This window comes from Delphinus delphis, chromosome Y (genome assembly GCF_949987515.2).
Source record: "Delphinus delphis chromosome Y, mDelDel1.2, whole genome shotgun sequence".
NCBI classification, from domain to species: Eukaryota; Metazoa; Chordata; class Mammalia; order Artiodactyla; family Delphinidae; genus Delphinus; species Delphinus delphis.
In genome coordinates, this window is record NC_082705.1 from 2,139,570 (window position 1) to 2,165,261 (window position 25,692).

At 41.2% G+C, this 25,692-nt stretch overlaps 1 protein-coding gene across 1 annotated transcript; it reads right to left on the bottom strand.

Moving 5' to 3' along the window:
• Positions 1 to 17,146: 17,146 nt before the first annotated feature.
• Positions 17,147 to 25,434, bottom strand: LOC132419240 (ubiquitin-like modifier-activating enzyme 1). The gene is given in 16 exon segments (XM_069540391.1): positions 17,147 to 17,451; positions 17,610 to 17,710; positions 17,815 to 17,916; positions 18,278 to 18,433; positions 18,921 to 19,025; positions 19,145 to 19,321; positions 19,445 to 19,591; positions 19,679 to 19,776; positions 21,652 to 21,784; positions 21,900 to 21,990; positions 22,223 to 22,329; positions 22,971 to 23,105; positions 23,200 to 23,368; positions 23,472 to 23,530; positions 23,662 to 23,833; positions 24,436 to 25,434. Coding segments are annotated over 15 exon segments (1,833 nt in total). The 5' UTR covers positions 23,779 to 23,833; positions 24,436 to 25,434; the 3' UTR covers positions 17,147 to 17,315.
• Between the last annotated feature and the right edge of the window lie 258 nt (positions 25,435 to 25,692).

The window sequence follows — 25,692 nt, forward strand, 5'->3', positions numbered from 1 at the left end:
TCAAAAAATATTTTAAAGCCTGAAGTTATAGCAAGAATCTTTTTAGACCAAAGGCATAGGAAACTAGAAGTCAAACACAGGATCAACTGGGAAATGCACAAATTTGTGGAAATTAAAGAACACACTCCTGAACAACTAATGAATCAAAAAACTTAAAAGAGAAATTAAAAATATCTTGAAACAAATGAAAGTGAATACACAACATACCAACACTTAGGGGATGCAGCAAGAGCGGTGCTAAGAAAAAAGTTTGTAGTGATAAAAGACTAGATGATGAAGAAAAGAAAGACCTCAAATACATAACTTGACCTTACACCTTAAAGAAATAGAAAGGGAAGAACTAATCCACAGATTACAGGAGGAAGACGATAACAAGATCAAAGCAGAAATCAATGAAATGGAGAATAGACAAAAAAAAAAATCAATAAAACAACTTTTCTTTAGACTTAGATATTTTATTTCATGCAAAGAAAGTTTAGATCTTTATATTTTTACATTAAAAAACCAAGAATTTTAAAAGGTCATACCTAATTTATGAAAAAGATCTTGCTAAAAGCTGAATTCAAATCTTAAAGACGAGATAAAGAAATGGCCTTATGAAAAACATGCAAGGGTTTTGAAGATTCTGCAAAGCAAGTGGTGACTATTAATATTCACAAGTATGGCTATATCACATTTGGCTTCAAAGAGGTAAGTAAAGGTGACATTATTTACAACATTAGGTTCAGTCTTCTCTTCCGTCTGGCCTCATTAAATTTTGACGCTTTCGTTTTGAAAATCCTTTCATGTTCTCTTGCATCATGACCTGGGTACAGTTGTTCCTTATTGTCAATAATTCACAAATCATTTCTAGACCTTTTTGGCCTCCCTTCAGATGGAAGAATTGGTTTGTATAAATAGATAAACAAAATTGACAACATTTTAGCTAGTCTTACCAAGGGAAAAGATAAAGGACTAAACAATACAATTATAAAAGAGGACACACACAAAAGGTGTAACTGAAATACCATGAATCATAAGAGTCTACAATGGACAATTACAAGACTACAAGTAGATAATCTAAAGGAAATACATTTATTCCTAGACTTACAACCTACATAGTCTGACTCATGAAAAATAGAAAATTGACAATCAATAATAAGGAGATGGAATCAATAACAAAAAAACCCTCTCTAAGACCAAGACCAGATGACTTCATGAGTAAATTATACCAAACATTAAAAAAAATTGACACCAAATCTTTCTCAAATTCTTCCAAAAAATGGAAGAGGAGGGAAAACTCCCTAAATCAATTTTACAGCCACCAACACATTACGCCAAGGGAAGATAAGAATACCATAAAAATAGAAAACTAGATATCCATACCAATATCCCTGAATATGGAAGCAAAAATTCTCAACAAAACCCTAGCAAACTTAATTCCACAGCATACTATAAAGCTCATACAACATAATCAAATGGGATTTATCCCTGGATGCAAAGATGGTTGCATTTATGCAAATCAATAAATATGATACATCCAAATAATAAAATGAAAACAAATGATTATCTCAATAGGTGCAGAAAATTCATTTGAAAAATTTCAGCATCATTTTATGATAAAAACTCTGAACATATTGGCTACACAAGAAACATCTCAAGATAATAAAGGTCATATATGACAAGTCCACAGCCAACATCATAGTCAGTGGTGAAAGACTGAAAGCTTTTCCTCTAAATTCAGGAATAAGACAAGTGTGCTCATTCTCAACACTCCAATTGAATGAAGTAATGGAAATCTTAGAAAGGGTAATTAACCTAGATTTTTTTTAAAAAAAGGTATACACATCATCCAAATTGGAAAGAAAGAAGTAAAATTATGTTTCTGTTCTGATGACATGATCTCGTATATAAGAAAAATCTTAGCACTACACACACACATACACACAGAACTAATAGAACTAATAGAAATCAGTAAAGTTTCAGGATAGATAACAAATATACAAAAATAAGTTATATTTCTTTAAAATATCAATGAGTAATCTGAAAGTGAAATAAATAAAATAATTTCATCTACAATATCACCAAAACATCAAAATACTTAGGAATAAATTGAACGAGGAAAATGAAAGACTATACACCATGAACTATAAGACATTTATGACAGAAATTGAAGAATGCAACTCAATCTAAAGTATCCTGTGTTCATGGGTCAAAGGAGTTAATATTGTTAAAATTTCCTCGCTACCTGTTGGGATGTTTAGAAATTGAATAATAATAATAAATAAAAATATAATAAAAAATAATAATAATAATAAAAATTAATAATAAATAAAAATAATAATATCCTTGGAACTGAAAAGGAACTTTGAAACTAAAAAAGCAACTACATAAACTGCAATTATAAATTTTATTGTAGGTAACTTACATATGGGCAGGAAGGATCAGGCAGACAGATCATCCAGAGGAATTTAGCTACATTTAATTCATTCAGCCATTGTATGAATTTTGATTAGTGAAACATTGCCATTTACATTTAAAGTAATTATTGAAAGGTAAGGAAGTACTAATGCCATCTTACTCTTGTTTGACTCTTTTTTAGTTCCATGGTTCCTTTCTTCATCTCCTGCTGTCTTCCTTTTTGAATTGATGACGTTCTGTGGTGGTACTCTTTTATTCTCTTTTATCTTTTGTTTATCTGCTGTAGGTTCACTTTGTGGTTTCCCTCAGATTTCCTTGCCACATCAGAGAAATATGACAGTCTATGATAACAACTTAACTTCAATTACATACAAAAACTTTACACTTTTACTTTCTCCCTTTTTGTTTTTGATGTCACAATTTATGTCTTTTTATATTATGTATTTATCAACATATTATTGTACCTATAGTTAATTTCAGTACTTTTGCCCTTTTACTTTTATACAAGAGTTAGAAGGTTAACACACCACCATATTAAAGTATTACAGTATTCTCAATCTTACTGTATACTTACCTCAATCTGTGTGTTCTATTTTTCCATGTTACTAATTAGCTCCTTCTATTTCAGCTTGAAGAACTCCTTTTGGCATTTTTTGTAAGGCAGAGCTAATGAGATGAACTCCCCTAGTTTTTGTTTCTCTGGAATGTGTTTATCTCACCTCATTCTGAAGTACAACTTTGTCCTAGGTAAAGTGTTCTCTCTCTCTCTCTTTTTTTTTTTTTTAGCATCTTTATTGGAGTATAATTGTTTTACGAAGGTGTGTTAGTTTCTGCTTTATAAAAAAGTGAATCAGCTATACATATACATCTATCCCTATATCTCCTCCCTGTTTCGTCTCCCTCACACCCTCCCTATCCTACCCTCCCTATCCCACCCCTTTAGGTCATCACAAAACACGGAGCTGATCTTCCTGTGCTATGCGGCTGCTTCCCACTAACTATCTATTTTACATTTGTTAGTATATATAAGTCCATGCCACTCTCTCACTTCGTCCCAGCTTACCATTCGCCCTCCCCGTGTCCTCACATCCATTCTCTACATCTGCATCTTTATTTCTGTCCTGCCTCTAGGTTCTTCAGAACCTTTTTTTTAAGATTCCATTTATATGTGTTAGTAAACTGTATTTGTTTTTCTCTTTCTGACATACTTAATTTTGTATGACAGACTCTAGGTCCATCCACCTCACTACAAATAACTCAATTTTGTTTCTTTTTATGGCGCAGTAATATTCCATTGTATATATGTGCCACATCTTATTTATCCAATCATCTGTCGATGGACACATATTGCTTCCATGTCCTGCTATTGTAAATAGAGCTGCGATGAACATTGAGGTACATGACTCTTTTTGAATTATGGTTTTCTCAGGGAATATGCCCAGTAGTGGGACTGCTGGGTCCTGTGCTAGTTTAATTTTTAGTTTTTTAAATAACCTCCATAATGTTCTCCATAGTGGCTGTATCAATTTACATTCCCACCAACAGTGCCAGAGGGTTCCCTTTTCTCCACACCCTCTCCAAAATTTATTATTTGTAGATTTTTTGATGATGGCCATTCTGACTGGTCTGAAGTAATACCTCATTGTAGTTTTGCTTTACATTTCTCGAATGATTGTAGCATTCTTTCATGTGTTTGTTGGTAAGCTGTATTTCTTCTTGGCAGAAATGTCTATTTAGGGCTTCTGCCCATTTTTGGATTGGGTTGTTTGTTTTTTTGATATTGAGCTGCTTGTAAATTTGGGAGATTAGTCCTTTGTCAGTTGCTTCATTTGCAAATACTTTCTCCCATTCTGAAGGTTGTCTTTTGGTCTTGTTTATGGTTTCCTTTGTTGTGCAAAAACTTTTAAGTTTCATTAGGTCCCATTTGTTCCTTTTTGTTTTTATTTCCCTTTCTCTAGGAGATGTGCCAAAAGGAGCTTGCTGTGATTTATGTCATAGAGTGTTCTGCCTAGGTTTTCCTCTAAGAGTTTGATAGTGTCTGGTCTTACATTTAGGTCTTTAATCCATTTTGAGTTTATTTTTGTGTATGCTGTTAGGGAGTGTTCTAATTTCATTCTTTTACCTGTAGCTGTCCAGTTTTCCCCACATCACTTATTGAAGATGCCTTCTTTTCTCCATTGTATATTCCTGCCTCCTTTACCAAAAATAAGGTGACCATATGTGCATGGGTTTATCTCTGGGCTTTCTATCTTGTTCCATTGATCTATATTTCTGTGTTTGTACCAGTACCATTCTGTCTTGATTACTGTAACTTTGTAGTATAGTCTGAAGTCCAGGAGCCTGGTTCCTCCAGCTCCGTTATTTTTTCTCAAGGCTACTTTGGCTAGTTGGTGTGTTTTGAGTTTCCATACAAATTGTGAAATTTTTGTTCTAGTTCTGTGAAAAATGCCATCGGTAATTTGAAAGGGATTACATTGGCAAAGTGTTCTTGTTTGGCTGTTGTTTTCTTTCAGCAGTTTGAATATATCATCCCATTGTCCCTGGCCTACAAAGTTTCTGCTGCAAAATCCACTGAAGCCTTTCTGGCATTTTCTTTATTAAAAAAGTTTTTCTTTTATTGCTTTTAAAATTTGCTCTGTATTCCATTTTATACAGTTTTATTATAGTGTATCTTGGAGATGCTAATTTTGGATGGAAACTTTGAACTAACCTATTACTTTTATTAACTTCTATGTCCAACTCTCTCCCCAAATTTGGGAAATTTTCAGCCATTATTTCTCTAAGTAAGCTTTCTGTCCCCTTTTCTCTCTCAGGCCTTCTCCCGAGAGAAGAAACATTTGTAGACTGTTTCTCTTAATGCTATTCCATAGTTCACATAGGCTTTCTTCACTCTTCTTTAATTCTTTTTTCTTTGTTTTCCTATGACTGCATTATTTCAAAGTCTGGATTGAGTCTGTTTTTTGATGCTCTCTATTGCATTTTTTCCGTTTGACTCATAGTTTCAGCTCCAAAATTTATGTTTTGTTCTTTTTTATGTTTTAACCTCTTTGTTAAGCTTCTCATTGTGTGTGTGTGTGTGTATTGTTTTCCTGATTTTATTGAATTTTCTTTCTGTGTAGTTGACTGAGCTTCCTTAAAACAGCTATATATATTTTTTTATTACCATGTAATAAATTTTTTTATTACCATGTAAGTCACAGATCTCCATGTCTTTGGTGTTCCTTTTATGGAGCCATATTTCTTTGATTTCTTGTGTTCCTTAAAGTCTTTAATTGTTGTGTTCACATTTGAAGAAGTTTTCACCTCCTCCCGTCTTTACTGACTGATTTTGGGAAATAAATACCTTCTGTCAGCTCTGCTACAGATTCTGAGGGTTTCTCAGTCCTTTTATATGGGTACACCTACTGCACACTTGTTATTCTGTGTTGTGGCAGAATTTAAGCTTGTATGCCTTCTGTGAAACCTTCAAATCTAATTCAATATTGATAGCCTCCCTTTAGCGTTTCCTAGCACACAGCTGAATGCTCAAGTTTATGGTTTATTCCAGGCCTAAAGATTAGGATCCCTGCAAATGTTCACAAGCTGTCTGCAAAACCTCATTCATGCTGCCATTGGGAGCACACAGGGAGCCAGACACAGGATACAATGAGGGGCAGGGGAGAGGCACGCGGAATTTCAGGAGTGTCCATGTGCCAGCTGGGTAATCCAAAATGGTTTATGTACAGGTCTCTTGATTGAATTCATGATGCAACTAGTAGAATGTTCCTATGATAATTGTTTCATGCCTGCTGCTATCCACCTAGTCTCTCACCACTATCTGGGAAAATTCACATTATCTCACTTTCTTGGGCCAAGTAGGGCTCCCTTGGCATTGAGCTACGCCACATTTGGGGAGCGATAACTTGGATAAAGGCACACTGTCCCCATTACTTTCTTCAATGTGTCTAACCTTAGATTATTTTTTTCTCCAGCAGCGTGCTGTGGAACTTCTCTGTTGTACCCCGGACTTCCACAAAAGCACTCTCATCTGTGAGTGATTGACAAAACTGGCCTGAAGTTTATTGTTTCCTTCCTTGAAACAGACCTATTTATTAATTTGACAGTTGTGTGCAGACGAAAATTCTGCCTCAAGTCCCTCATAGTACACAATGGTCTAAGTCAGGGGTCCCCAACCCCTGGCCAGGGACCAGTACCAGTCCACGGCCTGTTAGGAACCATGGCACTGCAGGAGGTGAGTGGCAGGTGAGCTAGTTAAGCTTCATCTGCCGCTCCCCATCGCTATCATCACAGCCTGAAATAGACCCCCCAATCTGTGGGAAAATTGTCTTGCACGAAACTGGTCTCTGGTGCCAAAAATATGGGGACCCCTGCTCTAAGTAATCTCAATAATAACATTATAAATAATAATATATTTGAATCATGTTTTTTTATGTTGTAAGGTTTTATTTTAGGTGGTTTATTTGTTGTCTTTTTTGCCCCATTTACAGATAGTGGATCAAAGGATCAGAAATATTATTTTTCAAGCTAATATATTATAGGACTAATGTGTTCTAATTCCAGAGCTTGTAACCTTTATACTAGACTGTGCCTCCTTGTTCTTTTTGCCTTCTTGGCCCTCTAGGATTTTTGGTTAACTTTATCTGCTCACAAACCTCTCACTACCTGATGACAACTTGAATGTTTTCCTCTAGATTCCTATGTTCCTCTGTCATAACTCATTCCTACCTGGGCATGCCACAAATTTCCCAAGACAAGCTTATGATTCTCATTCTATTTCAGTTACTTCCTTCACCATCACCACTGAGTTCCTGGAGGCAGAAACAAGCCTCTTGGGCCTTCCCTAGTGGCACAGTGGTTAAGAATCTGCCTGCCAATGTAAGGGACACAGGATCGAGCCCTCGTCCGGGAAGATCCCACATGCCGTGGAGCAACTAAGCCCGTGCACCACAACTATTGAGTCCAGAAGCCACAACTATGGAGCCAGTGTGCCACAACCACATGCCTAGATCGTGTGCTCCACAACAAGAGAAGCCACCGTAATGGGGAGCCTGTGCACTGCAGTGAAGAGTAGCCTCTGCTCACCGCAACTAGAGAAAGCCCGTGCACAGCAACAAAGACCCAATGCAGCCAAAAATAAATAAATAAAATAAATTAATTAAAAAAACATGTGGATCCAATTGCCATTTCTTCTCAAGGTCTCCTGAGTATCTCTAGCAATTAAATGGCATTGCGTTTGTTCACATTTATCAAGCACCCAGATTAGAAAGGTAAATTTCAGTGACAATCCACAGTCCCAGTGGCAAGGGCTATAGTCTCACCAGTCTTCATTTTTATCAGAAGTAGTCAAGCCAACGCAATATTAGAGGAAGTCAATTGACAGAATTCTGGGAGTTTTGCTTTGTTGAAACAGTCAGGGAGTGTATTCTGATTCCTCTGAAGACTCAGAAGCCATTTAGGTGTTCTGCATCAACACACTAGAAAAACATCACCAAAACACTAAGGGGGCACGATAGAACTATGGACATACCTCCTTGGACGACTGAATGGAGCACAAGTGTCCTTGCTTTTGCAGTTATGCATTAAATATCTTGATGACTCAAAGCAACGCTATTCAGTTTTCCTCATAGTATGTTGCCTAACTGAGGAGAAATTTCCTGAGGAGAAATTTCCTAGATTTCATCCAGAATTAGTTTGTCTGGTCATACCACATGGAGCAAAAGAATAGGGTGGAATGGTTAGAACGTGCAAGAAAAAGAGTTTAAAAACTGCTCCCTCATTTAGCGAAGAACACAGTTGTGATGCATTAGGCTATGTGCCTTCCCTCATCAGTTATACTCTTTCCTATGTAATCTCATTTATTCTGTGGCTTGATTACCTCATGGGTATCAACTTTCATCTCCATCTTTGGCTCCATTATTGAATTCCAGAAACAAATATTAAAGGATACCTCTCAACTCAGTGTTCCCAATCTTTACATCATCTCCTATTGGCACTCCGGACATTGGTCATATATTTGGTATCTTCATTGTACCTCCATGCATCACAGTTCAACCAAACACCTGAATATCTGGTTCTATTTGGCCTTCCAAGTGTCTTTCAAATGAGCAGTCTTTCCAAACTTCTTCCTTGATCTGGCTTCCTCATATTCCTCAGTAAATCTGGCTCCTTGAGTTTTACCTTATCAGAATTTTTACCAGCTTCTCTTCAGCCTATCTAACTCAGCTGGATGTGTGCCTTTTGAGCTAGTTATGAAGTATCCATGGCTAACTTCCAATGTGCTCCTCAATAACAGGGACCAGGTTGAATTCTCCAAGTTCCTAATAGTTATCCTAGCTAGAGACATTTTCTCCCCAGAAGGGATTTGCAACAATAGGCTTTTCTCTTATGATTTTATTTCATATTGTGATTTAAAATTGTCCCACCTATCTGCACTATATGGTACCAACGACAACCTTACCTTTTCCCTCAGCTCAGGTATTGCTGAGTCATCTCCAGAACAAGGTATAGTGGAAGGACCAATTCCTACTCGTATACATAGGTACTATGTCTTCTTAACTCAGTCTGTCTCCCGCCCTCTTACTTAGCAGTACAAAGCAAGGAATGGGTAAGAGGGCTTTGTTGAGGTTTGCTTTAGAAAGAAGACTTGGCCACTGGACTGTCAACCTCACCACACCTAATGGCAAACTTCTATCTGTCCCATCCTTCTCCCAGGGAGAACCGGAGGTGATGTTGAGGTTTTCTATCAAGGATATTCACACGGCTATGAGCAGGAGTCAAAAAGGGAGAAGATGGGTAATTAAGGTGTGGTTTCTCCCAGCTGACACCCTAAGTCTGAGGATGGTCAGGACTTTTTATCTAAGAATTGATGTTCTTGCCACTGACAGTTTTATAGCTGCGATGGTACTTAACTGCATGTAAAACTTTGATGGAGCTTCACAGGTGAAGGATGGAGTCCAGTCAGTCTTGACAAAAAGACACAGTATTTAAAAATAGGATCTTAAAATAATAAACTTGGTAATAGTAAATGAAACTTGAAAAGGGCCCCCTGACAAGAATGATGCAGGAATGCATATGGACAGGTGGTCAGTAGTCTCCACTGAGTCAAAGTTCCACAACATTGCAAAGGGTGTAGCATCTCCTTTTGAGTTCTGGACGTGTCTTAGAAAACCAGGGTCCACGGTGCAGAAAGCTGGTCTAGCTACAGGGGAAAGCAGGGAGAATCTTGTTAGTGGGCAAGAAGGCAGATGGACAGGGCAGGAATATAGGTGAAAAACACATACTTATGGATGACTTCCTTTTACAGCGGATTCCACCACTACAAATATAAAAGTAGCTGTGGGTGAGAGGGAGATGAGTAATGACCCATGGAGCTATCTAGCAATACGCAATGTGTCCACTTTTTTTTTTTTTTACATCTTTATTGGAGTATAATTGCTTTACAATGGTGTGTTAGAGTCTGCTTTATAACAAAGTGAATCAGTTATACATATACATATGTTCCCATATCTCCTCCCTGTTGCATCTCCGTCCCTCCCACCTTCCCTATCCCACCCATCCAGGTGGTCACAAAGCACCGAGCTGATCTCCCTGTGCTATGTGGCTGCTTCCCACTAGCTATCTGTTTTACGTTTGGAGTGTATATATGTCCATGCCACTCTCTCACTTTGTTACAGGTTACCCTTCCCCCTCCCCATATCCTCAACTCCATGCTCTAGTAGGTCTGTGTCTTTATTCCCATCTTACCTCTAGGTTCTTCATGACATTTTTTCCCCCTAATACTCCATATATATGTGTTAGCATATGGTATTTGTCTTTCTCTTTCTGACTTACTTCACTCTGTATGACAGACTCTAGGTCCATTCACCTCACTACAAATAACTCAATTTCGTTTCTTATTTTGGCTGAGTAACATTCCATTGTATAAATGTCCCACATCTTCTTTATCCATTAATCTGGTGATGGACACTTAAGTTGCTTCCATCTCCTGGCTATTGTAAATAGAGCTGCAATTAACATTTTGGTATATGACTCTTTTTGAATTATGGTTTTCTCAGGGTATATGCCCAGTAGTGGGATTGCTGGTATATATGGTAGTTCTATTTGTAGTTTTTTAAGGAACCTCCATACTGTCCTCCATAGTGGCTATACCAATTCACATTCCCACCAGCAGTGCAAGAGTGTTCCCTTTTCTCCACACCCTCTCCAGCATTTATTGTTTCTAGAATTTTTGATGATGGTCATTCTGACCGGTGTGAGATGATATCTCATTGTAGTTTTGATTCGAATTTCTCTAATGATTAATGATGTTGAGAATTCTTTCATGTGCTTGTTAGTAATCTGTATATCTTCTCTGGAGAAATGTCTATTTAGGTCTTCTGTCCATTTTTGGATTGGGTTGTTTGTTTTTTTGTTATTGAGCTGCTTATAAATTTTGGAGATAAATCCTTTGTCAGTTGCTTCATTTGCAAAGATTTTCTCCCATTCTGAGGGTTGTCTTTTGGTCTTGTTTATGGTTTCCTTTGTTGTGCAAAAGCTTTGAAGTTTCATTAGGTCCCATTTGTTTATTTTTGTTTTTATTTCCATTTCTCTAGGAGGTGTGTCAAAAAGGATCTTGCTGTGATTTATGTCATAGAGGGTTCTGCCTAGGTTTTCCTTTAAGAGTTTGATAGTGTCTGGCCTTATATTTAGGTCTTTAATCCAATTTCAGCTTATTTTTGTGTATGGTGTTAGGGAGTGTTCAAATTTAATACTTTTACATGTGCCTGTCCAGTTTTCCTAGCACCACTTATTGAAGAGGCTACCCATTTTCCACTGTACACTCCTGCCTCCTTTATCAAAGATAAGGTGACCATATATATGTGTGTGGGTTTATATCTGAACCTTCTATCCTCTTCCATTGATCTATATTTCTGATTTTGTGCCAGTACCATACTGTCTTGATTACTGTAGCTTTGTACTATAGTCTGAAGTCAGGGAGCCTGATTCCTCCAGCTCCGTATTTTGTTGTCAAGATTACTTTAGCTATTCGGGGTCTTTTGTGTTTCCATACAAATTGTGAAATTTTTTTGTTCTAGTTCTTTGAAAACTGCCATTGGTAGTTTGATAGGGATTGCATTGAATCTATAGATTGCTTTGGGTAGTAGAGTCATTTTCACAATGTTGATTCTTCCAATCCAAGAACATGGTATATCTCTCCATCTATTTGTATCATCTTTAATTTCTTTCATCAATATCTTATAATTTTCCACATACAGGTCTTTTGTCTCCTTAGGTAGGTTCATACCTAGATATTTTATTCTTTTTGTTGCAATGGTAAATGGGAGTGTTTTCTGAATTTCACGTTCAGATATTTCATCATTAGTGTATAGGAATGCCAGAGATTTCTGTGCATTAATTTTATATCCTGCTACTTTACCAATTCATTGATTAGCTCTATTAGTTTTCTGGTAGAATCTTTAGGATTCTCTATGTAGAGTATCATGTCATCGGCAAACAGTGACAATATTATTTCCTCTTTTTTGATCTGGTTTCCATTTATTTCTTTTTCCTCTCTGATTGTTGTGGCTAAAACTTCCAAAACTATATTGAATAAGTGTGGTGACAGTGGGCAACCTTGCCTTCTTCCTGATCTTATAGGAAATCGTTTCAGTTTTTCACCATTGAGGACGATGTTGGCTGTGGGTTTGTCATATATGGCCTTCTTTATGTTGAGGAAACTTACCTCTGTGCCTACTTCCTGCAGTGTTCTTATCATAAATAGGTATTGAATTTTGTCGAAAGCTTTCTCTGCATCTATTGAGATTATCATATGGTTTTTCTCCTTCAATTGTTAATATGGTATATGACGTTGGTTGATTCGCATATATTGAAGAATTCTTGCATTCCTAGAATAAACCCCACTTGATCATAGTGTATCATCCTTTTAATGTGCTGTGGGATTCTGTTTGCTAGTATTTTGTTGAGAATTTTTGCATTTATGTTCGTCAGTGATATTGGCCTGTACTAATCTTTCTTTGTGACATCTCTGTCCGGTTTTGGTATCAGGGTCATGGTGGCCTCGTAGAACGTGTTTGGAAATGTTCCTACCTCTGCTATATTCTGGAAGAGTTTGAGAAGGATAGGTGTTAGCTCTTCTCTAAATGTTTGATAGAATTCGCCTGAGAAGCCATCTGGTCCTGGACTTTTGTTTGTTGGAAGATTTTTAATCACAGTTTCAAGTTCAGTGCTTGTGATTGGTCTGTTCATATTTTCTATTTCTTCCTGATTCAGTCTTTGCACGTTGTGCATTTCTAAGAATTTGTCCATTTCTTCCAGGTTGTCCATATTATTGGCATAGAGTTGCTTGCAGTAATCTCTCATGATCTTTTGTATATCTGCAGTGTCAGTTGTTACTTCTCCTTTCTCATTTCTATTTCTATTGATTTGAATCTTCTCCCTTTTTTTCTTGACGAGTCTGACTAATGGTTTATCAATTTTGTTTATCTTCTCAAAGAACCATCTTTTAGTTTTATGGATCTTTGCTATCGTTTCCTTCATTTCTTTTTCATTTATTTCTGATCTGATCTTTATGATTTCTTCCCTTCTGCAACCTCTGGGGTTTTTTTGTTCTTCTTTCTCTTATTGATTTAGGTGCAAGTTTGGGTTGTTTATTTGAGATGTTTCCTGTTTCTTAAGGTAGGATTGTATTGCTATAAACTTCCCTCTTAGAACGGCTTTTGCTGCATCCCATAGGTTTTGGGTCGTCGTGTCTCCATTGTCATTTGTTTCTAGGTATTTTTTGATTTCCTCTTTGATTTCTCCACTGATCACTTCGTTATTAAGTAGTGTATTCTTTAGCCTCCATGTTTTTGTATTTTATGCAGATCTTTTCCTGTAATTGCTATCTAGTCTCATAGCATTGTGGTCAGAGAAGATACTTGATACAATTTCAATTTTCTTAAATTTACCAGGACTTGATTTATGACCCAAGATATGATCTATCCTGGAGAATATTCCATGTGCATTTGAGGAAAATGTGTATTCTGTTGTTTTAGGATGGAATGTCCTATAAATATCAATTAAGTCCATCTTGTTTAATGTATCATTTAATGCCTGTGTTTCCTTATTTATTTTCATTTTGGATGATCAGTCCATTGGTGAAAGTGGGGTGTTAAAGTCCCCTACTATGAATGTGTTACTGTCAATTTCCCTTCTTATGGCTGTTAGTGTGTGCCTTATGTATTGAGGTGCTCCTATGTTTGGTGCATAAATATTTACAATTGTTATATCTTCTTCTTGGATCGATCACTGGATCATTATGTACTGTCCTTCTTTGTCTCTTTTAATAGTCTTTATTTTAAAGTCTATTTTTGTCTGCTATGAGAATTGCTACTCCAGCTTTCTTTTGATTGACATTTGCATGGAATACCTTTTCCCATCCCCTCACTTTCAGTCTGTATGTGTCTCTAGGTCTGAAGTGGGTCTCCTGTAGACAGCATATATATGGGTCTTGTTTTTGTATCCATTCAGCCACTCTGTGTCTTTTGGTGTGAACATTTAATCCATTTACATTTAAAGTAGTTATCGATATGTATGTTCCCATTTCCATTTCTTAATTGTTCTGGGTTTGTTATTGTAGGTCTTTTCCTTGTCTTGTATTTCTTGCCTAGAGAAGTTCCTTTAGCATTTGTTGTAAAGCTGGTTTTGTTGTGCTGAACTCTCTCAGTTTTTGCTTGTCTGTAAAGCTTTTAATTTCTCCATCAAATCTGAATGAGATCTTTGCTGGGTAGAGTAATCTTGGTTGTAGGTTTTTCTCCTTCATCACTTTAAGTATGTCCTGCCACTCCCTTCTGGCTTGCAGAGTTTCTGCTGAAAAATCCACTGTTAACCTGATGGGGATTCCCTTGTGTGTTATTTGGTTTTTTTCCCTTGCTGCTTTTAATATGTTTTCTTTGTATTTAATTTTTGACAGTTTGATTAATATGTGTCCTGTCGTGTTTCCCCTTGGATTTATCCTCGATGGAACTCTCTGTGCTTCCTGGATTTGATTAACTATTTCATTCCCCATATTATGGAAGTTTTTAGCTATAATCTCTTCAGATATTTTCTCAGTTCCTTTCTTTTTCTCTTCTTCTTCTGGGACCCCTATAATTCGAATGTTGGTGTGTGTAATGTTGTCCCAGAGGTCCCTGAGACTGTCTGCAATTCTATTCATTCTTTTTCTTTATTCTGCTCTGCAGTAGTTATTTCCACTACTTTATCTTCCAGGTCACTTATCCATTCTCCTGCCTCAGTTATTCTGCTATTGATCCCTTCTAGAGTATTTTTAACTTAATTTATTGTGTTTTTCATCATTGCTTGTTTCTTCTTTAGTTCTTCTAGATCTTTGTTAAATGTTTCTTGCATTTTCTCTATTCTATTTCACAGATTTTGGATCATCTTTACTATCATTATTCTGAATTCTTTTTCAGGTAGACTGCCTATTTTCTCTTCATTTGTTAGGTCCGGTGGGTTTTTACCTTGCACCTTCATCTACTGTTTTTCTGTCTTCTCATTTTGCTTATCTTCCTGTGTTTGGGGTTTCCTCTTTTCAGGTTGACGGTTCATATTTCCCATTGTATTTGGTGTCTCCCCCCAGTGGCTAAAGTTGGTTCAGTAGGTTGTGTTGGCCTCCTGGTGGAGGGGACTAGTGCCTGTTTTCCCGTGGATGAGTCTGTATCTTGTGTTTCTGGTGGGTAGGTCCACGTCTGGTGGCGTGTTTTGGGGTGTCTGTGGACTTATTATGATTTTAGGCAGCCTGTCTGCTAATGGGTGGGGTTGTGTTCCTGTCTTGCTAGTTGTTTGGCATAGGGTGTCCAGCACTGTAGCTTGCTGGTCGTTGAGTGAAGCTGGGTGTTGGTGTTGAGATGGAGATCTCTGGGAGATTTTTGCCGTTTTATATTATGTGGAGCTGGGAGGTCTGTTGTGGACCTGTCCTGAAATTCGCTCTCCCACCTCAGAGGCACAGCCCTGATACCCGGCTGGAGCACCAAGAACCTGTCCTCCACACGGCTCAGAAAAAAAGGGAGAAAAAATAGAAAGAAAGAAAGAAAGAGAGAGAGAGAGAAAGAAAGAAAGGAAGAAAGGGGATAAAATAAAATAAGATAAAATAAAATAAATGTATTAAAATACAAAAATAATTATTAAAAAAAAATTTTTAAGTGAAAAAAACAAAACAAAAACGGAAGGACAAATGGTGAAAGCAAAGCTATACAGACAAAATCTTACACAGAAGCATATACATACACACAAAAAGAGGAAAAGGGGAAAAAATCCTAAATCTTGCTCTCATAGTCCACCTCCTCAATTTGGGATGATTCGTTGTCTATTCAGGTATTCCACAGATGCAGGTACATCAGGTTGATTGTGGAGCTTTAATCCGCTGCTCATGAGGCTGCTGGGAGAGATTTCCCTTTCTCTTCTTTGTTCTCACAGCTCACAGGGGCTCAGCTTCGGATTTGGCCCCGCCTCTGCGTGTAGGTCGCAGGAGGGCGTCTGTTCTTAGCTCAGACAGGACGGGGTTAAAGGAGCCGCGGATTCTGGGTCTCTGGCTCACTCAGGCCAGGGGAGGGAGGGGCACGGAGTGGTGGGCGGGCCTGCGGCGGCAGAGGCCAGCGGGACGTTGCACCAGCCTGCGGCGCGCCGTGCGTTCTCCCGGGGAAGTTGTCCCTGGATCCCGGGACGCTGGCAGTGGCAGGCTACACGGGCTCCCGGAAAGTGGGTGTGGATAGTAACCTGTGCTTGCACACAGGCTTTTTGGTGGCGGCAGCAGCAGCCTTAGCGTCTCATGCCCGTCTCTGGGGTCCGCGCTGTTAGCCGCGGCTCGCGCGCCTCTGGAGCTCCTTTAAGCAGCGCTCTTAAACCCCTCTCCTCGTGCAGCAGGAAACAAAGAGGAAAGAAAAAGTCTCTTGCCTCTTCGGCAGGTCCAGACTTTTCCCCGGACTCCCTCCTGGCTAGCCGTGGTGCACTAACCCCTGCAGGCTGTGTTCACGCCGCCAACCCCAGTCCCCTCCCTGTGCTCCGACAGGAGCCCGAGCCTCAGCTCCCAGCCGCACCCACCCGGGCCGGTGAGCAGACCAGCCTCTCGCGCTGGTGAGTGCCAGTCAGCACCGACACTCTGTGCGGGAACCTCCCTGCTTTGCCCTCCGCACCCCTGTTGCTGTGCTCTCCTCCGCGGCCCCGAAGCTCCCCCCTCCGCCTCCCGCAGTCTCCGCCCGCAAAGGGGCTCCTAGTGTGTGGAAGCCTTTCCTCCCTCACAGCTCCCTCCCACTGGTGCAGGTCCCGTCCCTATTCTTTTGTCTCTGTTTTTTCTTTTTTTCTTCTGCCCTACCCAGGTACGTGGGGACTTTCTTGCCTTTTGGGAGGTCTGAGGTCTTCTGCCAGCGCTCAGTAGGTGTTCTGTAGGAGTTGTGTCACGTGTAGATGTATTTCTGGTGTATCTGTGGGGAGGATGGTGATCTCTGCGTCTTACTCTTCCACCATCTTCCTCAACTCCCCCTCTATTTCTTTTTAAACAGAGAGGACAAAGGAAAAAATTGCAAACCAATGATTTACCAGAACAGTTGGATTTAATCTTTTCTCATAAGCTTGGATGTGAGGTGAATTCCATGCTGGTGCGGAGAGGCTGAGCCTTTTGTATTATCACCTGAACCTACAGAGCTAAAGAAAGGCTGGTCTTTCTCACAGACAACAGGGTACAGGCCTTTGACCAAAGAAGGATATGACACACTCGGATTAATAACTCTTTATTAAGAATTCCAACTCCAAACATTAGAAAGCAGCAACAACAACAACAAAAAGTTCTCAGAAGAACTTAAGGCTCAGCGTTGGCCACAACTATGAGAGAAACAGAAATAGATTGACTTGACTGAGAATGAGGTAGGTGGGTGTAGAGGGGATCAGCGAATGGTGTATTGTACATAGGGGACCTCCACACCCTCGCCGCTCTCGTCGTTGCAGCACAGCTCAAGCACCAGTGCTTGAATGTGGTGTCCCAGCTTTTGCTTTGATACTCGTCTCACTATTGCTGTCATCCTGGGGTGAGGAAAAAGAGGGTCAGGGAAGTAGAAAGAGAGGAAAGGACTTACGGAGACAACTAAAGTAAGGAGAACAGTGAATATGAGTCGCATAGCTAGCTGATGCTTCCCACCCCAAGCAGGACCTGTTTCTGCCTTCCCACTGGCCCGACTCACGGCTGATCCAACTGTTCCTTGAGCTTGCTTGCTGTCATGAAAAAGGAGTAGAGCATGGATCTACCTTGGCACAGCATGGTGATCTCTAACTTGTGCTCTGTCTGAAGAGGGTGGAAAGGAGGAGGGGCAACAGTGTCACTGGGATGGACAGTACCAGTAACCTGGGCAACCAACACCACAGGTGCAGTGAGTCAAAGGGCCTTACCTTAAAGTAGTCAAGGAACTGCTTGAGGGTCATCTCTTCACCATTAGGCTGCAGCCCCTGTACCTCAAAGCGATCCCACAATGTCCACTGCTGGTTATAGTACTGTGGGACAAAGCACAGAGTAAAGCACAAAGAGTAAAACGGGAGCAAGCCCAGATCATATGCTCCTCTTTATTTCACAAACATGCCAGTTCCATTCCTACTTTGCACAGGTTCAACCAATGAACAAAGGATACACAAAATTAAAGAAAGCCTCTCACCTGGTATGATGAAAACCAGAGCCAGATACACACAACCTCTACACACACACACACACACACACACACACACACACACACACACACACACACACACACACACACACACACACACACGTCCTAAGGCAATAAGACAGATAACAAGAAAAAGACAGGAGAAAAGTGAGAAACAAAGCTCAATTACTTACCATGTCCATTCCACTCACCCTGATATCCCAAGGCCGGAACAGAAACTGTCGATTCAGATTGGATTTTTCTATGGTGTCCATGTCTGTAATGGTGACTGCCCCGCCCTCCCCGCAGCCTAGCCCAATCATGGCAAAGTTCTTGAGCAGCTCACAGCCAACGGCCCCCACACCCACCTGGGAGGTGGCCAAGAAGAGAGGCAGAAGATGGTTAGGGTCACTGGCCTAACAAAGCCACTCACCAGTCCTCACTCCCCCTGGAGACGGCAAGAGGGGGTAAGAGGATCTACTACTGCATATTTAAGTCCCAGGGCCATAAAAATCCATGGTCATCTAAGGAAAGAGGCACAAGACTGGGGAATAAAGGACCTGGTATGAAGAAAATGGAGAAAGGGATGAGATGAGGGTACAACCAAACACCCTCCCTTGTAAGCCAAAAGGAGACTCCAGAAGAGGTGGCCAGAGGCTAGGGGACATAAAGGTAGCTTTTGACCAAAAGGATCTCTCAGCAAGAAGTATCTCTGCTTGCCCAGCTTCTCTTGCAAGCCACCGGCCCATCATAACGGTTCTGGCACTGAGTCATGTGAAGAGAAGAGAGGGTTAGAGAAAAGGCACCTTAAAAAGAACCACAATAATGCCTTCTCCATGGGCCCCAATCACATACTGGAAGGCACGTGTCCTCTGTAAAGGCCTCTTGGTCCTCAGGGAGACACTCAATGGCATCAAAGTACAGCCACTGCATAACAGGCATAAACTTTCCAGAGCAGGCCTGAGGAGGGGGTAAGAAAGAGGAAGTGATCACTGGTTAATCAGAGCTGGACAGCAAGCAGCAGGGCCAGGAAGGAACCTGGCCCACTCCCAGCACTGTCCTTCTCCACTCGCACTGACCTTCATAACCTCCTGGGCAGCCACGCCCCCAATGAAGGAATTTATGAGTGCCAGATCCCCAGCAGCCATGTAAGCCAGCTTCCGGATGAGGTCTTCATCCAGACTCTTTTGCTGCACTGCTGGCAGAGCTCGAGCATTCACAGCCTGTGCTAGGGTCACCAGTTCCGTTGCATCCTCCTGGAAGGAGAAAAAGAACAATCACACCGCTGTGGGGAGAGGGAGAGGTAGAAAAACTAAATAGATGAAGAGGCATAGTGGAGCTTTGGTTCAAGGACCTGGCTGGCTTGCCCACCCATCTACCTCATTGTGGGGCCGAGGGGGCTGGCCATGCTGGGCACAGAACTGGTGCAGGGCCTGGAAGCCAATGTGCAGCTGAGGAGGGCGAGAATACTTGGCAAAATCTGTTATCACGAAGTCTGGCTCTGCCAGTGAGGTGGGCAAGGATTTCTGTGGAGAGCAAGATATCAGAATGAAAAAAGTAAAAAACGTAGAGATGCCTGGAACCCTACAGCACACCCTCCTGCTCATACTCACAAAGCTTATCTCCTTAGTTACTTTGATCTGACTGACAACGCCTCCACAGACATAGTCAGAGAAATTGGAGGTATCACAGATACTAAAAGTGTAGGGACCTGGGGGATGAACAGAATGAAGGGTTATCTGTCAATTCATTCCTTCCCAAGACCAACAGCACTATCAAAACAGGCATGGGAAAACCTCCCACTCCCTTCCTCCCCTAACCCCCTCCCCCATACAGTGGGAGTTTGGAGTTAACAGATGTAAGCTATTATATACAGAATGGATAAACAACAAGGTCCTACTGTAGAGCACGGAACTCTGTTCAGTATCCTGAGATAAACCATCATGGAAAAGAATATGAAAAAGAATGTATATATAGATAACTGAGTCCCTTTGCTGTAAAGCAAAAAGTAACACAACATTAAACATTAAATCAACTATCCTTCAACTAAGAAATATAAATAAGGTATAGTACATCATAAAAAAAACAACAAAAACACAACGCTGATTTCTTCAGACAGCACAGGTACCCTATGTCTAAATGCCACTCTAGAGAAAAAGAAGTAAGCCCTGAAAGGATCCAATGGCAGCTACATAATTTCTCTAGAACAAACTCAAAAATAGTAAAGGAACACAAAACACAACTCCAAAAAACTAACATTCACAATTACCTTCCATCCATCAAAACTTACCAGAACACGGATCTGTGGCTTTAGTTTTCATCAAATTTGTAAATTTTTGGCCATTATTTCTTCAAAACCTCTTTCGGCCCACCCCTTTGTTGGGAATTTCTTTGACATGTGAAATATATTTATAATAGTTGTTTTAATGTTCTTGACCAGTGCTCTGACATAACAGATGTGATTAACAAAATTAACACACAAGAAAAAATCAGGAGATTTAACAAAGTAGAAGAAACTATCCAAAATACAACGAAGAGTGGGAGAAAAAGACAAAAGAGTCAAGTGGCTTAATATACATGTAATTCGAGTTCTGGAAAGAGATAATGGGGTGGCAGTGAGCTGCGAAAGTAATATTTTCAAAAAAAATTATGGCCAGAAATTTTCCCAATTTGATAAAACTATAAACCCATAGTTAATATAAATTTAATAACTGCAAAAGAGACATGGAGAAAACTATACTAATGTATATCATAATCCCATTGATTAAGATCAGTGATAGAGAAAATAAGCACATTAGATACAGAAAAACAAGGATAAGAATAGTAGACTTCCTGTGGAAAATAAGGCAGGAAAGACAATAGAGCAGTATCTTTAAAGCAATGAAATCTAAAATGCTACACTCTGTAAAAACAACTTTCAAAAACACAGGCAAAATGAGATTTCAAGCATTAAAAAGCTAAAAGAATCACCACCAGCAGATCCCATTCCACAACATACATTAAAGGCTTTCTTTGGCAGAAGAAAAATGGCATCAGATGCAAATGTAGAGCCACAGAAAAGTATACTGGAAATGGTGATTATGTGGGTAAAAACAAACTTTCTTAAATCTTTTCAACAATATAACTGTGAAGTCAAAAATAATGTATTGAGAAGTTTATGGCATACACAAAATATACGACGACAGCAAATGGTGAACCAGAAAGTGGAAATATTTTGTTGTAAGTTTTTCTTTAATATGTGCGGTGATGAAGTATTACTTAGAGATTGTTATACTATACATTCTAAAACGGTTTAAAGAAAGAAAGAGATATAGTCAATGGGCCAAAAAATAATAATGGAATCAAATACTAGTGGTATAAACCTTTCCTGCCTGTAGCTCAGTTCACATGTCTTTATTAAGGCTACCTGGACACATCTCTTCTAAGTCCCAAGTCAGATTTCAGAGAGGCATCTCCTCTTGGACTTTGGTACAAGTCAAGACTACAGATATGTGTCACCTCTTGGGCTGTGGGTCAGCCCACACCACAGGGACAATTCTCTCTTTGATCTGGGCAACCATTTCTTGCCCCACCAGTCTTGGCATACCCAGGACTTCGATCTCTAGGGGAGAGATGCCATTGAGTTCATTCATGCCCTGAACTTCCATGAAGGAGACGAAGTCACCGCTCTCAAACCCGTGTCAGGCCTCATCCAGGCAGGTTACAACACCAGGGTTGTCCTGGTTGGAAGAGAAGTAAAGAAAGCCTCAGAGGTAGGATCAGGGTACCAGGAGCATAAAGGAGGACTATGGCTACCCACATGCCTGCCAGAACCCCTGGGGCCAATCTCCTTACCTTGGTAACCATAGAAATCATAGCACTGAGAGGCTGCTCCCCATTGGAATCCGTCAGGATCATCTCCTCTCCAAAGTCACAGAACAACTGCCTGTAAAAGGACACAACAGGACTGGTGCCTGAGACCCTTAGACATAGTGAATACTTCCTAAGAAAGCTTAGCCATCACTGCCCACAATCAGTGCTCGTGCCAACTGGGGAGAGGTGAACATGGAGAATGGAAAACCTGGTGGGCTGAGAGTAGCATTACAGCACTGGGAACCAGGGGGTCTTAGCCTGGGGCCTGGGAGGAGCTGGGGATAAAGGCAGAAGCAGGCACTCACCCAAACAGACCCCGAGTGTCTGCCACGACCAGCTTGATTCCACGGCTGTGACAAAACTCACCCACCCGCAGCTGGTCCTCCAAAGGAGAGTCGGTAAGGACCACCACCTGTAACAAGAAGGAAGCTCATGCAAAGGGACTGGCATTGGGGTGAAGGGAAATAAGAAAATAAAGGAGAAAGGCAGGCCAGGGGTTGGCAGAATGTCAGGACTAAAGCTTACTGGTTCAGACCTTTTCTACAAATATTTACAAAGTATGCATGTCATACTCAGTGAGGGTAAAACTCAATGAAGAGAACTATGAAACCCCACACTATGACAAGAAAAGTAAAGCAGTATTAGGAGGACGGAATTTGAAGACCAACTAATTCACTTATTTGAAAAACACCCATTCCTGCCTGCCTACAACCCTGCATGTCCTGGGAGTCAAACAACGGGTCACAGTCTGTTCCCAGTTAAAGTTTGGGTTTATCCCCAAATCCTACACTCATCTGCTTCAATTCTCAAATAAAACAAAACAGAACAAAGCAAAGCCTGCTCAGCGATGATTTGTAGGGAATCTTTGAATTCCCTTCCTTATTCACCAGGATAAGTTCCTACTGCTGCATCAGGAGTTCCAGTGCCCAAGTTCTCTGGGAAACCCCAGGGCAAGCACCCACAGGGCTGGTCCATTAAATAAATACTGAGCAAACCAACCAGGAAAAGGATCTGAGAGTGTAAGTCAGGAGGCAGGGTGATGCTGCAACGTACCTGGAAACCACTAAGGAAGTCATCAACAAGGGCCCCAGTGTAGGTGGTGACGGGCACATAGCTGTTGAGTTCAGCAAGGTGGGGCTGTGATGCCTCAGCCCGGTTCTTACCGATGTCCTCCTCCCTTAGGCAGAACTACAAGGAGGTACAAGAAGGAAAGAAGTGAAGTGAATGCAGACACCAGGGGGTTTGGTGCTTGGGCAAGGAGAAGGGATCCAGGAACAGGTACCTGGGATGAGAGGTCAGCCCACTGGGCAGTGCCCTGGTCATGGAGGGTGACAGCTTTGACCCCACCAAGGATGATGTTCTTCGCAATCTCCACCCCTAGGCCCCGAAGGCCCGACACCAGCACAGTGGAAGTCTGGAGATGCTTCATAGCCTCATGGCCCAGGACATACCTGCCAGATTTGAAGGAGACTCTAGGTCAGGGCTTGGCCCACCCAACTCTATCCTCTCTGTGCCCCCCTCCTGCTTCGCATTCCCAGGCTCAGCCATACTCACAGCTGCCGGGAGTAAAGACCCTCATCTATGTCTGTTGCACTGCCTGTTTTTGGCATTCCCTAGGAATGGAGGGGAAAAGAGTTTCAGCAAGACAGCAAAAAAAAAAAAAAAAAAAACGCTTAAATAAGAGGTACTTTCCCACCAACCACAATACCATCCCACCTCCAAGATTTAGGGAAAAGACACTCACGTTGGTCGGTTCTGATGGCACTTTGAACATTACAGAACACGCAGAAGGGCAATCAGAACTTGCTTTTGGATCAGGCCCAGACATACAACGTTTCTTCAATAGTGGCAAAGTGGACATCTTTAGACAAAGGAGCCAGATACGGGGAGGCTTTTCTCTTTTGTTAGTGGTAACTCTGGTGGAGAGAAAGACTTAAGTACTAGCATCCTCATTTCAAGAACGGAAACATGAAGACATGCTAGGTACTAGAGCTACTCTGAGAGGGAGGAAAGAGGAGGCTGAGCTCAGACAGTTCCTTTTCCCTAGGAATGGAGGATAAAAAGTTTCAGGAAGATAACAGACTAAAAGACTGAGTGAGCAGACACTGGCTAGATTGAGAAGTCTGGCTGGGCTTCTGTGACTAATGATGCAGAGCACCATGCAGGCTGAACAGATGCTGAGAAGGGGATCTAGTATGATGGAAGTGTGCTGGGGGAGGGGTTGTATGATAACGATATAGGGGCCTATGAGGCTGAAAGCAGAAGTTGAGGGCTTGTGAATGAAGATATTGGCAACTGGAAAGGCCCTAGGGGAGACTATAAGGCAAGATGTGGAGTAACAGGATCTTAATAGAAGGTGGGAAAACCTGTTTGCTTTTGAATGCACAGGTAGAGCCCTGGGCAAGACTGTGAAGGTGAGTCTCTGATAGGGCTGGTGAGAACCAAAATTTGAAAGGGTCTATCAAATACTGGTGCAGGGAAGGATGTCTGCCAGATTATGTATCTGAAGAATTCCTACCTGGTATCTGGTCCCCCGGGAGCTTCTGAGAGAAGATACTTGGGATTATCTGCAAAGAATTCTGAGACGATGAAGAGGGGGGTATTTTCTAACAGCAGATATTGGGTTAGTAGTAAAGCATTTTAGTGAAGGACAAAGTTGGATTCGGAGGTGTTTTTGATGGAAAATTATAAAATGGAGTTTGGGAAGGTCGACGACTAAGTAGAAATGCTGGGTGTAGGAGCACTTCTTGAAGATGCCATAGGAAGGAAGGTCTTCAACGGCACGTAATAAAGGTCTATAAAGGGAAATGCTAAAACTATATATATATATATATATATATATATAAAGTAGAAATGCTGCGTACAGAGTGATCTCTGACAGATGAGACTACCAGGGTGAGATGTGAGGAAGGGGTCTCTGAGAACGAGTCAGGGTCTGTGGTATTCCATAGTGTTGTACTTTTTTAGCTCTGAAAGGTGATTAGGAGGAGGAAAAAAGGGAGTGAAGTGTGAGTAAAGATGTTAAGAGAAAGGTCTCTTTTAGGGAAATGAGAGGGAAACAGACATTGTCAGGGCTCCGGTTCCTCTTGGAAGCTGTGAGGATAGTAATTTTGGTTTAAGGTCTTCAATGTAATACACTGACTGGGAATATTGAATCTGGTGCTATAACAAGCTAGACCTGTGAAGGAATAAGGTTCTTGGCTAGAATTGTTGGACCCGAGGCTCTAAAGGTAGGAACTGGGCCTCCGGATCCCTGAGGTCAGATTTCAGAACACAGGCAAGACAGAGTAACATCGGCTCCGCCCCAGCATCCGCCCCAATGCCGCCTCTCCAGCCCAGTTAGCCACCTCCAAGACCCTCCCGAAAAGCCTGCCCGGGGAGAGGTGCCGAGAAAGGCCGTTTGTTACAAATGCCCGTTCCCAGGGTCGCTCCGCCGCCAACTCCATGTGGAGCCGAAGCCAAGCCCGGCCGCCGCCCTCTTTTTACTCCTCCTCCCCCGCCGGCTGGCTGGAGGAGAGCTGCGGCCGCCGCAGGCTTACCCTCTTCCACTGACCACGCCTCCTTTACCTCAACCGCCGACATAAAATGGCGGCCGCTGAGCCGGAAGCCCAAACAAAAAGTTTGGTCCTGCTCGCCGTCGCACCGGTAGTGAATCACTGGTGACGTCAGCAGCCCCTGGGAGACTCATTACTGAGTTCTGCCGTGTGCTGACGGCAGAAGGAAGACAGCTCCACCTAGTGGCTGCATTCAGTAAAATGGGTATAAACTGAAACAC